Consider the following 14,405-nt stretch of genomic DNA (forward strand, 5'->3'; position numbering starts at 1 on the left):
AGACATGTCGTAGAGACCCAGGTCAATCCAACTATTCTAGGATTCGTCTCCTGCAAAAGGCAATGCAAGACATAACTTGCTGCCTTTACCTTGTTTGAGCAGCCCAATTCCTTACTGATGCCGTCCTATATATATGTACGAGCAGCCCCTTTAATTGATTCCATCCCTTGCCAAAGTGGATGCCCTAATAAGACCAAATTAACTTAGTCCTTGGTAACTACGTGCAAGTCAGGTATACACTGCACGACTAAATTCTCTTCTCCAAGGGGATTAACTTTATACAATCTAGGGCAGCAATTGAATACAACAGCAAAATAATTTCTTGTCATATTCTACTCAACATACATATGATATTGGAGGTTTAAGCCTCCAAATACCTACGGCACAAAATCAAGCATAATACTTTGTTTTGATAGGCTCAAGCATAATATTTCAAGTAACAAACAAATAGACTTAGCGATGATAAGTTAGGAGGCGCTTTTGTGAACATTTAGGCACCCATCACAAATCGACTAGCTTGCACCCCTATACTTGACATCAACAAATCATAATCAAATGTGAGAGTAACAAAAAAAATATTGACAAATAGTTGCTGATCAATAGAAAAAGATAGTACACTAATCCACAAACCTTTGGCAAGTGTTACTCAAATTCTATCTTAGCAGAGGGAACATTTTTAATTGCAACCAATGTTACAACTCAAAAAAGCTAAAACAACACATAGTCAAAAAAGCTAACCTATGCTCACATTCATATATTTGTGTGTATATATATATATCAGTGCGATCCCCTAAGGGATCCATGACAGTTTTATGGTGCAGACCTCACCTTCCCGATCGAATTTCGATGATCCGAGCCGCTTAAAGTGATCAGAACGTGATTTTAAGGGTATTCGCGAGAAATTAGCAAAAAAAAGATTGAGAAGGGCTTGATCGGAGCAGTTTTCATTGAACGGTTCAATAAAAAACTGCTCAAATCAAGTTCTTCCTAGTCATTTTTTTTGCTAATTTCTTGAGGGTACTCTTAAAATCACGTTCTGTATACTTTGAGCGGCTCGGATAATCAAAATTTGCTTGGGAAAGGGGAGGTCCGCACGGTAGACCGGTAAGAGATACCTCACTGGATAATTTGTGTGTGTGTGTGTGTGTGTATATATATATATATATATATATATATATATATATTGTTTTGGACGCCGTTGTGTCCGGATCTGTGTTTTAAAGATGTGTTCCTAGACTTTAGGGACAAATTTGGCTTGGTTAAGAATCAAAATTTTGTACTGTTAACTGCTCGATGTACCCTTATCGAGTTTTCTTAATAAATTTTTTTTGCCGATAAAAAAAAGAAACTTATCATTCACATCAATCATAACAATACACAACATGGTCATTTCAAAAAAAAAAACAAAAAAAAAAAACAATACACAACATGGACCATAATAATGAGTAACATGAACCACAAAAAATATGCAGGCTAATGCTACACTAAACCCTTAATTTAGCATTAATTGTTCAATTCCCAAACGCAGATAATTTTTTTTTTGTTACATTTACTATCCCATAACTTTTGGCTTCTCCCTTGATCGTTGCCCTTCCTTTTATTTCCAGGAGGTTCAAGTTCATTAGGAGGGAGAAACACATCCAAAGAAGTAGAAGAGAAGACGGTGGTCGGTTTCAAGGATGAGGTAGCGACATTAATGGGAAAGCTTCATGATAGTGGAGAGGGTGGAAGGCTGGAGATTATATCAATCATCGGCGCTGGTGGAGGTGGCAAAACCACGTTGGCCAGAGAAGTGTATGATCATCGTTTGACGTCGCACAAGTTTGAAATTCGTGCATGGGCCAATGTTTCTCAAGACTATCACAAGACCATGAAGAGGGATTTGTTGATTAGTATTCTGGAATCAGCTTCCTCAGGAAAACAAGAAGGTTACGGTGAGTTGGGAGAAAAGGTATATAAATGCTTGCAGGGTAAAAAATATCTCATTGTCATGGATGATATATGGGACATTGAGGCTTGGAATGATATCCAAAGATCATTTCCTAGGGAATGCAAGGGGAGTAAAGTGTTGTTAACTAGTCGATTATGTGTTCAACCAGATAGCGTCCCCTACGTCTCTCATTTTTTGGATCCCTTACCAAAAAGTTGCAGTTGGGAGTTATTACAAAAGAAGGTATTTGTTTTAAAAACAAAATGTTGTACTTAATATAACTAGAATAGTGAAACAAGTGCATCATTATGTTGTTCTCATATGTTTCCAATTTATAATTTCTTTTCAAGTATTTCTATGTTGAAACATTTTTTTATTCTTGTCATATAAATTCTTAAACTCCTATTACTTCGATCAAGTTGTATGTAATTACAATTATAGACATCTAATATCGCCCATATATATCCAATAGGTATTCGGGAAGAAACAATGCCCACCGGAGTTGGTGGACATCGGTAAGCAAATGGCAGAAAAATGTAAAGGACTACCACTCGCGGTTATCGCAATAGCTGGCATTCTGGCAACGGAAGACAAGACACTCGACGTGTGGGAGAAAGTTGGCAAAAATTTAAGTTCAATCATTGCGAAAAGTTCACAGGGTTGCATGGAGATACTAGAACTAAGTTACAATCACCTGCCTCTTCATTTAAAAGCGTGTTTTCTTTACATTGGAGGACACCCCGAAGATTCTATAATCCCCGTACGCGACTTGATATGGTTATGGATTGCAGAGGGATTTATTCAGCAAAGTGATGGGGGAAATAGCTTGGAGGCCATAGCACAAGATTACTTGATCGGTCTTATTGATAGAAATCTCGTAATGGTAGCTACGAAAAGTAAATCCCACGGAGGAATTAAAGCATGCCGTATCCATGATCTTCTGCGTGAATTATGCTTGAAAAAAGCAGAGGAGGATAATTTTCTTGTGCAAAATTACAGGGATGATTCTTTTTCATCTTCTGCTACAAATAAGCATCGACGCCTCTTCGTTGGCCGTCAGTTCTTTCCTAAGCTTTCCCCAAGGCCTCGTGCTCGAAACATTCGATCTTTTCTGTACTTCTCCTTGCCAAACTCCTCACGTTCAAGGCTTGAACTGATTCAGTCATTCTTTGTTGAAAACTTCAAACTTCTCAGGGTGTTGCATTTAATATCCGATCCAAGCGTAGGAGAAATAGAAATAAGAGATCTAGTTCATTCGAGATACTTAGCACTCACGTTATTATACCCGCGTGCACCGAATTGTTTTGACTACCTCTCGAACCTAGAAACCCTTAACCTCCAAGTTTCATTCGGGGAGAAGATTTCGTTGCCTCGCGATATAGTTAAGATGGTTAAGCTGAGGCATCTATATACTAAAAGGGGGATATTCAAACATCATCATGTTTTCAATTATGATGAAGAGGTGGGGATGTTGGATAGCTTACAGACCTTGCACCGAATGTGTATGTGTGAGCATTGCCTACGTTTGTTGGAAAGGACTCCCAATCTAAGGAAGCTAGGACTTTACAAACTTTTCGGACTAGGAAATTTGTTGGACCTAGAGTTCTTAAAATGCCTTGAGATACTCCATGTTGATTGCTGGCAGGTTCGGCTGAAGCTTCCTCCGACTCTAACGCAACTAACTTTGAACCGTACGTACATGAAGTGGGAGGAGCTGTCAATAATCCTCCAAACCCTGCCGAGCCTTGAGGTTCTCAAATTATTAAACAAAGCCTGTATGGGACCAGTTTGGAACACAAGTGAACTTGAGGAGGGGTTCTCTCAACTCAAGTACTTGAAGTTTGAATATCTGAACATCAAGGAGTGGAATGCTACCGAAGATCAATTTCCGAGACTTGAAGTCTTAGTAATCCTATCATGCAAAAAATTGAAGCGCATTCCGATTGATTTTGCTAATCAAAACGAACTTCGCGAAATTGATATAAGTTATTCCCGTCCCTCTCTAGAGGAATCGGCCAGGGAGATTCAGGAAAAGCAAAGAAATACAAAAGGTGATGATGATTGCGTAAATACTACCTTCTACTGTAACGTTGTTGATGATGATGATGATGATCCATCAGATGATGATGATGATACAATTTCTACGATATTGACGATGATGAATCAGATGATGATGTTGAATCAAGGTATCAGATGATGATGATGAGTCGGGTCAGAAAGTGGGGCGTTGGGACGTGGAGGTGATTTTCAGTAGGGGTTGTGGAAATGGAGCCACCGTGTGTATAATACTACTCCAGTGGAGAAATGGTTTTCCTGCAGTTACTATTAATGGAGGTTTGCAGTTTACGAAATCCCTTTTGTGTTTGTAAGTTTTATTTTGCCTTGTCTATTTTGACCTTGGTTTAGTTTGTTTATTGCCATATATAGCTGATTTGTCATTCAATTCCATGCTTCCATTCAATAGATCTATAAGAGCAAAGGATATGCAAATCGCAACACCTTCTTCATCTACCCAATAGAGAAATCAAACAAGCTTGCATTCTCTATTTATTTATTTTTTTCATATAACTCAAGTGTACCGAGCCAGCTTATGCGCACCTCAACTAATTCTGAGAGTCCAATTAAACTCGGAACAAAGCTTCATACAGACGGCTCCAAAAGAATTGATAGCGCCCAATAGGTTTCGAACCTTAGGGGGATTTGGGTCTCAAAACCAAACCCACACCCCCGCACCCCCCCCCCCCCCCCCCGCTCTCTCTCTCTCTGCGCACGGTCCCCAATAAATTCTCTCTCTCTCTATCTCCCTTCACTCATTACCCAAAAAACTTCCATCAGAATTCAAGCCGAAGAAAGTCTTAAATCTCATGCCTTGGCCGGTTGGACCCCTAATTTTTTTAGGGGGAACAAACCCCCTAAATTTTTTTTTAAAATGTGTACTATGTTAGTGGGAAAGTGGAAAATTAGTTGATAGCGAAAGTAGCTACTCCCAAATGATCTTCTCTACATGCTAGAGAGATAAGGCAGTTGTTACCCCGCTCCAACTTGACCTTCCGCCACTAGGAGTCATTGCATTCTGTTAGCTACTTATAGCATATCTATAGAGAACACATTTATCTAGACAACACTCATCTCTGTCCCGCCTCGTGTGCTCGCTCTGAGAATTTTCCTAATCGGAGAGAGTAAATATTCAATCTATGTGGCTAGCAAGAGCATGAGTACTAAGGAATTTAAATTGTTGTCAATAACTGTTCAATTGGTCATTGGTTCCATCTCCAGCCCCTTGATCATATTCCACATCCTCCAACTTCTATACTGGGCTGCTTGCATTGCTTTTCTCGATCAAGCATTCCTGGGCTTAGCAAAGAGCTAGAGTAGTACTGTAGCATTTAGGGTGGCAACAATGAGATTTTCCGAAAGAGTCGACGTAGCTCTTGCTTGTTACTCCTATTTGCATATGGTAGAAGCCTAATCAATTGCTCGGCCACCTCTTTAGCTCATCTCTTATCAACGCTAGCTAGCAACTTACAATAGAATGATGTCATTCCCAACTCGAGAAATGAAGCTGAATCTCTATTCATTAGTTCAACACTAAAACATAGGACTCGATCGAGATAAGGGGTTGCCTCCCCAAGGTTTTTTTAAAAAAAAAATCAGATGTCCAAATTATTTTACACACTTAGGTTGAGTTCCGCTTAACTTTTAGGATTTTTTGGAAGTTGTCTTTATTCAAAAAAAAAGTTTGCATTTGCTAGTTTTGCCCCGAATTTTTGTGGATTATTGATTCGTTTCGATGAGAGGAATCGAAAAAGTAAAAAAAAATTATTTGTAACCAAATATTTTTCAAAATATTTGGGTAAAAGTAAAAAAAATAGATTTCCGATTGATCTCGTTGAGGCGAATCAATAAATATCCATAAAAATTTGATGCAAATGTAACAAATGCGAATTTTTTTGAATAAGGACAAAACTCACTTTTTGCACTTTTTGATTAGTGGAACTTAACCTTATTCCCGTTTCTGAGAATCTTAACTATTAAAAACAAAAAAAAAAAAAAATTCTCCCTTGATCTAAACAATACGGAGTAGAAAATACAAGGGAAAGATTGATGTACAAGGTTTATATGTTTGGGGTTGAATTTGCTGAAATGTGCCTTCAAACACGAGCAATTTCTAGTGAAAATTGAGTATTAAAAAAAGGCCCTTAATTTTGTCACTCTTTTTTTTGTTAACGCCACTCCCTTACAAGTGTTTTTTTGATATAAAAAAACACTTACAGAAGATTGACATTAACAAAAAAAAAATGACAAAATTATTTCCCGAAAATATGGATACATGAATGATGCCGAATGCAGTTTCTCGTGAGTGGAGCGAGCATTTCACGAGACTTTTTAGTCATGATTGTTGCTTGATCTTCTACCTACTTTTTAGACCGTACTGCTTTGACTTTTCTGGGTAGCTTTCGAACTCATTTTAATGACCGAAATTTTTTGATTTGTAAAGTCAGTCAAGAAATTGAATCATGTTAGAAATCGCGTAGATAGCAATATCAAAACACATTTATCTTAGAAAAATGTTGACAACTCAAACCGAAATTGACTTTTTCAAATAAACATGTCTCAATCATTAGCGCATGGTAAGTAAACTTGATCTTTGTTGGGATGAACTTCTCAATGAGCTCTAAAATTTTTTATCTCAACGAGTTTTATGAAATGAACAATTTCAATGATTAAAGTAAAATCGAAAAGAACCAGCAAAAAGAAACTAGATCGGTCCGAGTTTTTCTTTCTACCGAAGAGAATGCTCCTCCTAATAAGAACACCCATATCTACCAAACCCTCCCCAAATTTATACTCCTAATAATTGTGGTCCTAAATCCTTACCCATTTGACTGAACACTCCTGAAATCCTACTATAGAAGAAATCCCACATCTCTGCCTCCTCCCTCTGCCCATACCCAGATGTCTGGTTTCAAAAAATCCTCCTTTCCACGCCAATCCTCTTACAATTCCCTCTATGTAAACCCCCTCAATGAGATCAAACACAACCGCAGCTGCAGTGAAGGTGGGGCCCTCTCAGACGACAAAGAGAATGCCACACCAAATAATCCCAAGAACTCCATTAATGGTTGTGGTAAAGAAAATGAGGTGCCCAGTAATGGGTTTTATAATGCTGCAGCAGCCAAACAGAGCCCTAATGGTAAGTCTTGTGTAAGGGATAGGGCATTGAAGCCATCTTCTTTGCAGCTGTGTATGCAGCAAATTGATCCTAATTGGACTTTTGGGTCAAAAAGTTTGGATCCAATTGAGTTTGAGACTGAGAATTCGGATTCCGAGGCTGCTCCTGCTTCATCTTGAGCTACATTGCCAAACAGGTACTAGTTTTTTTGTACCCATTTGAGGTTCAGTTATCTCTTTCTGCTTCATGGATGGAATCTTGAGAAATTGGTTGAATTTTCTGTTTGGTTTCAGGTCTTTGTTGTGTAGACCTTTGCCAGTGGATATTGGGAGGTGTACTTGTGTAATAGCGAAAGAAGCGTCACCAGAAGGGCTAGCTAGGGGCACCCTCTACTCATTATATACAAATGTAAGGTCCTGCTGCTTTCATATTTTTGTTGTTCTAGTGGATATGTAGATATGTTTGAGAGTGAATGCTGGCCCGGACGTCTGAGTTATCGAAACAAAGATGTGTTTGATAATGATTTCGAAGGTTTCCCCAATTTTTTTTATTGTCGGTAATATTTACTGAGTCGAATTTTTACACAAAATGATCAATGTGGTTCAGGAACTTGATTAAACAACCGTAGCTCTTAAAATACAAGCATTTAAATATTTGCTCCACAGTGAAAGTTTTCTTTCCATACTTGTTCGTGGATGTACTCAAATCCGGACCATGTGCATCATTATCGTTCGTCTGCTTGTTTTTGCTTTCCTTCTGATTAGTTGCTGTGTTAGATTGATACCTGAATTGGCACGAAATGGGTCATACATAAACGTGCTAAAATGAATGCATTTGTCTGTTCAATCACATGTAATTACCATAGTGGAAGTTTACTTCGTTTGGTTTGGATTTTGAGGGAGGTTTTTGGAGTAATGAGTGAAGAGAGATAGATAGAGAAATGAGAGTAATAATTGGGGAGAAAACTTATTGGGAACCGTGGGCAGAGAGAAAAGGGCTAGGTCTCTAGAACCAAACCGAACACAGTTAGTTTCATTCGATGACAGTGTCAACAAAGGAGGGATAGTCAGAATGTTTCTATATGGTTGTTGGATGAATTAACTTTAGAAGCGTCTGGATCATGTGTACAACTCATAACCATATGAACCAAGGATTACATACTATACAATTGTTTCTAACTTATCGTGAAATAGGAGAGTTAGTGTATTCTATGATATCACCACGTTTTTTTTTTACTGCCTTTTCTAAACCAGAACAATGATATCCTCCTCTTTAGATAGAGCATAGTGTCGTTCATCTTTACCTATGTAGCACTGACACGGACACGTGACACAACACCGACACGGGAATTTTAAAAAAATGGAGGACACGACACGTTAGGGGGCATGTTTTAAAAAACATATATGTATACTATCACGTGAAGAAAAAGTAAAACAACCGGTTTTAATTGTAAATATGCAACACCACATATATGTTACGTTATAAGTTTATAACCATCATCATATCATTCATAAAAGTATTTCGACTAAAAGCATTTGATCATTTATATGCTTTTTTAACCAACAAACCATCATTTGTCACCCAAAAAATATGAATTCCCTAAGTTTTAATTAGATCCTACTATTTTTTTTTTATCAACCCCGACTTGTTTTCCAAGTGTCTATAGCATTTTTAAAGTGTTCCGGAGTGTCCAAATGAAAAACATTGATAAAAAACTACGACACTTGGAAATGAGTGTCTGACACGTGTCCGGAGAGTGTCGGTGTCCGACACCGGTACGTGGCCTCTGACAAAGTGTCCGTGCTACATAGATCTTTACAGACATGGTCGTTCTTGTGACTTTAGAAATTCGACTGTTGAAACTAAAAAGGATGAGAATACTAATGTAATTAGATTCGGCGTGGTTGTGGCCATTTGAGTGGAGTTACAGTGTTCAAGATGCATTGCAATCAGCCTTTGTATCACCAACTTTACTTCAAAATTTTCTTAACTACATGATACGTGTAAACTTTGGTTGTGATATTGAACAATTTCTCTACTAGAATTGTCGATATCTGGTTAACATACCACCTTGAAATTCCATTTCGGCCTTTTATTCTGATCATATGAAACAATAGGAAGGTAAAGGACGACAAGATCGGAAGCTGGCTGCCTGGCTGTGGCTCATCACCGCCGGCACAAGGGGAGATCAGAGTTTGTTGTAGCTCAAAACATGAACGGGATATTTAGCAGTTTGGATGATAGCTTTATTGGAATCGTTACTTTCAAAATACCATGCTTGGGATCGGGTAAAGTTCTTAAAAGTAATTATGATGACGAGAATATCTCATCAATCAATACAACAAAACAGATGTTAGTCCTTAATTTGGTTGAACATGCACGATCGCAGGGTAACCCCCATTCCTCTTCTAAATAGTCTAAAGACTCTAAACCACCATTGGCAGTTGTGTCGTAAGCTCTCTCTCGCTCTCTTCCTCTCCCTCCCTCTCTCTCTCTCGACTTTGGTTGTTAATGATATAGTTTAATTTCTCTTTTGCTTCTACAGATTCGTGCCTACAATAGCCACATGGACAGGAAGTTACAGAAGCATGAGGGTGTGGATATCAAAGCACCAATCCATGTTGCTTAAGAGTACAAGTCAGGTTAATATGATGGATTAAGTTAGAACTATGTGTATATCTTTGTAAATCATGTAGTCATTTTCAAGTTGCCAATCTCCTTGTCATTTGTAATGTGTTTCGCGCATCAACTGTAGTACAACATGTTGCTGGACTACCAAAGGATTGGGAAGGGAAAGCGAACAAAGTCCATCAGCTATTTTCAAGGATTCCACATTACAACAATGTAAGTTCGCATATGGTTTATTATGAAACCTATCATGTTTTACCACCTTATCTGTGTTTCGTATGGATTGGTTTTGTTGCTCTAGAGTCTAGCATATGTTTCTTTGCGAACACATCATGTTTTACCACCTTATCTCTGTGTTTTGGGTTTATTTTTTTGTTGCTCTAGCAGCTTACAACAATGTAAGAACGCGAGCAGGACTTAGAATCCAGAGCTCGGTGAAGAATTTCCAGCTGATTTTAGAGGTATAACTCAACTGCCTATCCTCACCATTTTCATTCCTTGTTTGAGTTCTTTCTAAGCTGTTCCCAGGCTGAAGGGTTCAAGTGAAACGAAAACACTCCACTTTCCAACATACAAATGCTGTGTACCATATGGAAAAAATGACACTATGCATACTTACTTTTATATACCACTGTGAAGTACTAACTTTAATTTGGTTTACTTAGGAGAATGGAAAGCAGACAATCTTACAACTTGGAAGGGTGGCGAAATCGAAGTATGTAATGGATTTCAGGTATATAAGAAAATACGTCCCTTTTTGACATTACATTTGGTGCCCTGTCTAGATACTCAAGCGATAACTAGGACAAGAGAAACTAAAGTTTTATCACTTTTTTCGTTGCGGATATCCTTTGACTGGTTTCCAAGCATTTTACATATGTTTGGCTTCCATTGATTCAAAGCTTTGCTGCGCATTGTGATTGTATTCTGCAGTTGTCATCATAGTTCAACCTCTGAATGCGAAGATATTTTATTCCACTACCCACTGATTCAGCTTATATGCTGCGATTTTGAGCTCGGTTTGTAAGTCTTTTGAGCAGATGGAAAATAGTCCTCAATTTCTGGAAGGGCATCGAGCCGAACTACTATCAAAGAGAATGCTTTTGGCCTATCTTCTAGCTATAATCACAAAAGAACTATTCTACTCGACTTTTCTGGTCTATATTCGTTCCTAGTAATTTGAACTCTAGTTCTATCCCTTCATGCACCTGAGTTCTCTGTTTGTTGTATTCCAAGTAAATTGAACACATTGGAACTCATCTCAAATTTCTGGAGTCACAAAATAGTTTGTAAGCAGGTTTACTGGTTTTTGTTCAAATGGGTATTCGATTTTCCACTCTTATCATTGTTAGCAGAAAAACACATTCGTGCTTCTTTGTTTTGTTCTTTCCTCTTCAGATTTCTGTGTGAATCACCTTTCTTTTCTTGCAAGGAAAAAGAACCCGTTTTGAAGAAAAGGGAAGAAGAGTCTGCTCATTCGTGTCGTTTGCAGATTATGAAACCCTTTGAATCCACCAAAGAATTGGATTATGTTTTCCATTTCATCAAACAATATACTCCATAGTTCAATTCATTGTACATGCATCTAACATCATGTTTTGGTTTGGGAGAAACTTCCAAAATAACTTAGGCTTCCATGAAACACACAGCTGTCAGATTATTCTTAGTTACTCCTAAACTGAAGCCATTACTGCTGCCCATAACCTAGTCTCGAGTTCTTGATTACTTCTATGATACAAATCTCATGCGTTACCTAGCAAGAAAGGCCTCCAGCATGTAATCTTGCTGCCACTGCAGATGCCCATTTCCCGAAAGCAGCAGTCAAGCCTTCGGGATTAGTATCTGTTTTTCCGTCAATAGGAGGTTCGCCAAGCTTTGATATGGCAAAGTATGCCAAAACTTGGTCTGCATCACCCAAACCTTTACTATGAAACCACGGCTCCAGCATTCCATTCTGGAAGAATACCAAATCTGCTATATTGTTAATATGCATCGCAAGAAAGACTCATCAACAACCCATATAGCTAATACAATTTTGCATATTCGACATATTGTATTGCACTGCTCTGATATATCATGCCATTCAAGTCAAGAATGAGATTACTGCAAGTAGCAAAGTGACACCGTGTTCTACAAAAGTGTTTTTTTTTTTTTTTTTAAGGAAATGAAATGAAATTTCAATCATAGAACATCATTGACAAGTTACCTGCGTGAGCTTAGGCCTATCATAACTACATAAATTCAATTCCAAATACATCAATCCAATCCACCTCAAAAATTGGTATACCCTCGTAAACGAGAGGAAGTTCGCATCTTATTACTTTCTTCTGTTTCAGTGTTCCCAACTGTGAAAAATGCAACCTAAGAGTATCTCTAATGGATTTACCCCACTTCCAATTTGATCACTAAACGACAATGGGTAGCTAAACCCATTGACAATACATAGAATCTTATGTAAAATTTTGATATAGAGGCCTTCTTTTTCCGCCTGACAGGCCCACATTAAATTGTCGAAGCCATATTTTTCCATCTCATGACCATTCATAGGACAGACATTTGCAAAGTGGCATTTTTGCACTCTCGCTAGCCAAAGAATGACCATGGCATTGCCGTTATTTAGGCTCTAAGAGCATCTCCAACGGCCTTGGCTGTTGGAGAATTTCGCTTATTACCCGAGAAGAAGTCCTAAATCCCACTCCCAGTAGCCTCGCTCCAAGCTCGCGAGTTTGAAGGGATGCTACTGTAGCTCGCTTGGTTCAGCGAGGTTTTGTGGCTCGCTTGCTCTGAGTTCCTCTCTCTCCCTCTCTCTCTCTGCTACAGCCTTGTCGTCCACGGTCATCGTTGGGCTCCTCATCGTCGTCTACGGCGTCCGCCGTCATCGTCGTTGACCTTGTTGATTACCAGCGTCATCGTCAACGTCGCCTACCCCGTCGCCGTCGGCCGCCGTCTACGATCATCGGAGAACATATCTTCCTCGTTGGAGTCATCGCTCCCTGCCTTTGTGGGTATGAAGTTCAATCTGTGGGTTTGAAAGGGAATCGGTTGATTGGGTTTGATGTTCAATTGGTGGGTTTGAAACACATTTCAATCGTTGGGATTGATAGGTGTTTGTGATTTCGAATTTTGTTGAGTATATGTCTATGTATATATGTAGTTTTGTGTATGGATGTGTATGTATATATGTAGTTTTCTGTTCTGAAAGTGTGAGCCGGAGGAACAGAAAGAAAATTTGTGGGAGAGAGAGAATGGGTTTTGGGTCCTTTTTTTTTTATCAAAAGAAGTTTTGCTTAAGCTATTGGGAGCTCTATGGATTTAGTGGCTAGCCATAATGAAAAATTGCATTTTTCCTTGCTTAAATAGCTAGGGACTGCTGGAGATGCTCAAACAATGGAAATGTTCCATTGAGACATTACCCAAATGGCAATATTGGATTACACACCATGCTGTTATTGAGGCTTTAATCTACCTAAATTTCAAGGAAAAGTCTACAATACACACCCTTTAAAAGGGTGTACCATATATACCTATTTTATGATTTATTCATAATATTTTAGCGTGTTTCGTAACTTTTGTCCTAGAATTCGTAACTTTTCAGCATTACGATTCGTAACATTTTCATTATAATTAATAACATTTTGGTACATCTCGTAATCTTTATACGATTCGTAACTTTTTAGCAATACGATTTGTAACATTTTCTCAATAATTTATAACATTTTGGGGTGTAAATGATACACATTCAAATAAGAGGTGTGTATTGTAGTTTTTCCCAAATTTCAAAGCTAAAAAACCCACAAAAAAAACATTACCCGGAACAATAACGACAAAATCAAATCCAAAAAGCCCAAAATCTATCCAAGAAAGATCAAGAATTTGCTGTGTGTAATCAATCAGGCGGCTAGAAATAGTACCGTTCCATCGAGACTGAGGAGTGGATTGAAGAACGGCTTCAAGATCATCGTTCCTCGTGCAAACCAATATGGGCCCAGCAAAATCCAACGGCACAGGCTCCCCTCTCCTCACCAAAACATCATCGCCGTTTCCCATTTCCTGCAACGCCCTTCCGACCCTTCCGCCGCCGACTATGACGGCGGGTACTACCTTGGCGGCGGAGGCGGCGGCCATGGTAGTTGGTGATGAAGATGAAGCTCTGATTTTGAAGGTGCAAGCAAATCTTGAAATGGGACTAGTGTAGAAGTAGCAAAGGGGAGAAGTGGAGGGGGTAATTGTTGATGCCATGGCTAGATTGAGAGAGCCAAAGCCACAGCTTTAGGGTCATTTTTTTTCTCTTTCTGTTTTGGTTTGTTTGGTGGTGAAGAGTGTGTGCAAATGGAGCCACTCATATCTAGCATGGTCCATAATCTATCCAATGACCGGTCTACCGTCCAGGAGTCCACTTGCTGAAGCTCCATGTATAAACTAGCTCCACAACCGTTGGTAGTACGTAGAACGTTCAAAATATTTTTGTTTGGTTTAGATTTTGAGGGAAATTTTTTAAAATAATTAATAGATAAAGATAAATATAAAAAATTTATTAAAAATCATGCGCAAAAATTTTAAAATCTTAAAACAAACAAAATCTATGAACGTTTAGACCCTGTTTGATAGCAGGTTTGGATGGTGGTATAACCAAACCAAACCAAACCAAACCGAGCCTTACGTCTCAATCACTTG

At 38.6% G+C, this 14,405-nt stretch overlaps 2 protein-coding genes and 1 pseudogene across 3 annotated transcripts; 2 read left to right on the forward strand and 1 right to left on the reverse strand.

The window, feature by feature from the left end:
- The first annotated feature begins 1,585 nt into the window (after window positions 1–1,585).
- On the forward strand, window positions 1,586–4,373 carry LOC131312051 (putative late blight resistance protein homolog R1B-16). The gene is made up of 2 exons (XM_058339772.1): window positions 1,586–2,173; window positions 2,403–4,373. The coding sequence occupies exons 1-2, from the start codon at window positions 1,697–1,699 to the stop codon at window positions 4,125–4,127; spliced, it is 2,202 nt and encodes a 733-aa protein (XP_058195755.1). The 5' UTR covers window positions 1,586–1,696; the 3' UTR covers window positions 4,128–4,373.
- A 2,329-nt stretch (window positions 4,374–6,702) lies between these two features.
- LOC131312062 (tubby-like protein 8) lies at window positions 6,703–11,071 on the forward strand (annotated as a pseudogene).
- Window positions 10,714–14,054, reverse strand: LOC131312060 (uncharacterized). 2 transcript variants are annotated; one of them, XM_058339788.1, is made up of 3 exons: window positions 13,643–14,054; window positions 11,485–11,702; window positions 10,714–10,733 (listed from the first exon to the last, which is right to left on the reverse strand). In XM_058339788.1, the coding sequence occupies exons 1-2, from the start codon at window positions 13,968–13,970 to the stop codon at window positions 11,485–11,487; spliced, it is 546 nt and encodes a 181-aa protein (XP_058195771.1). In that variant the 5' UTR covers window positions 13,971–14,054; the 3' UTR covers window positions 10,714–10,733. The 2 variants fall into 2 exon arrangements, with proteins under 2 accessions (XP_058195771.1, XP_058195772.1); XM_058339789.1 differs by lacking the exon at window positions 10,714–10,733 and having other exon boundaries at window positions 11,242–11,702.
- Window positions 14,055–14,405: the final 351 nt, after the last annotated feature.

The sequence above is a fragment of the Rhododendron vialii genome, chromosome 12a, assembly GCF_030253575.1.
Source record: "Rhododendron vialii isolate Sample 1 chromosome 12a, ASM3025357v1".
Taxonomy (NCBI): Eukaryota; Viridiplantae; Streptophyta; class Magnoliopsida; order Ericales; family Ericaceae; genus Rhododendron; species Rhododendron vialii.

What these genes read in the sequence shown, in the direction of transcription:
- LOC131312051 (XM_058339772.1), top strand. Translation starts at nt 1,697, where the DNA reads ATGGGAAAGCTTCATGATAGTGGAGAGGGTGGAAGGCTGGAGATTATA. An exon ending in GGGAGTTATTACAAAAGAAG is followed by an intron (nt 2,174 to 2,402) that starts GTATTTGTTTTA and finishes TATATCCAATAG; the next exon opens with GTATTCGGGAAGAAACAATG.
- LOC131312060 (XM_058339788.1), bottom strand. Translation starts at nt 13,970, where the DNA reads ATGGCATCAACAATTACCCCCTCCACTTCTCCCCTTTGCTACTTCTAC. An exon ending in TCCTCAGTCTCGATGGAACG is followed by an intron (nt 11,703 to 13,642) that starts GTACTATTTCTA and finishes ACAATATAGCAG; the next exon opens with ATTTGGTATTCTTCCAGAAT.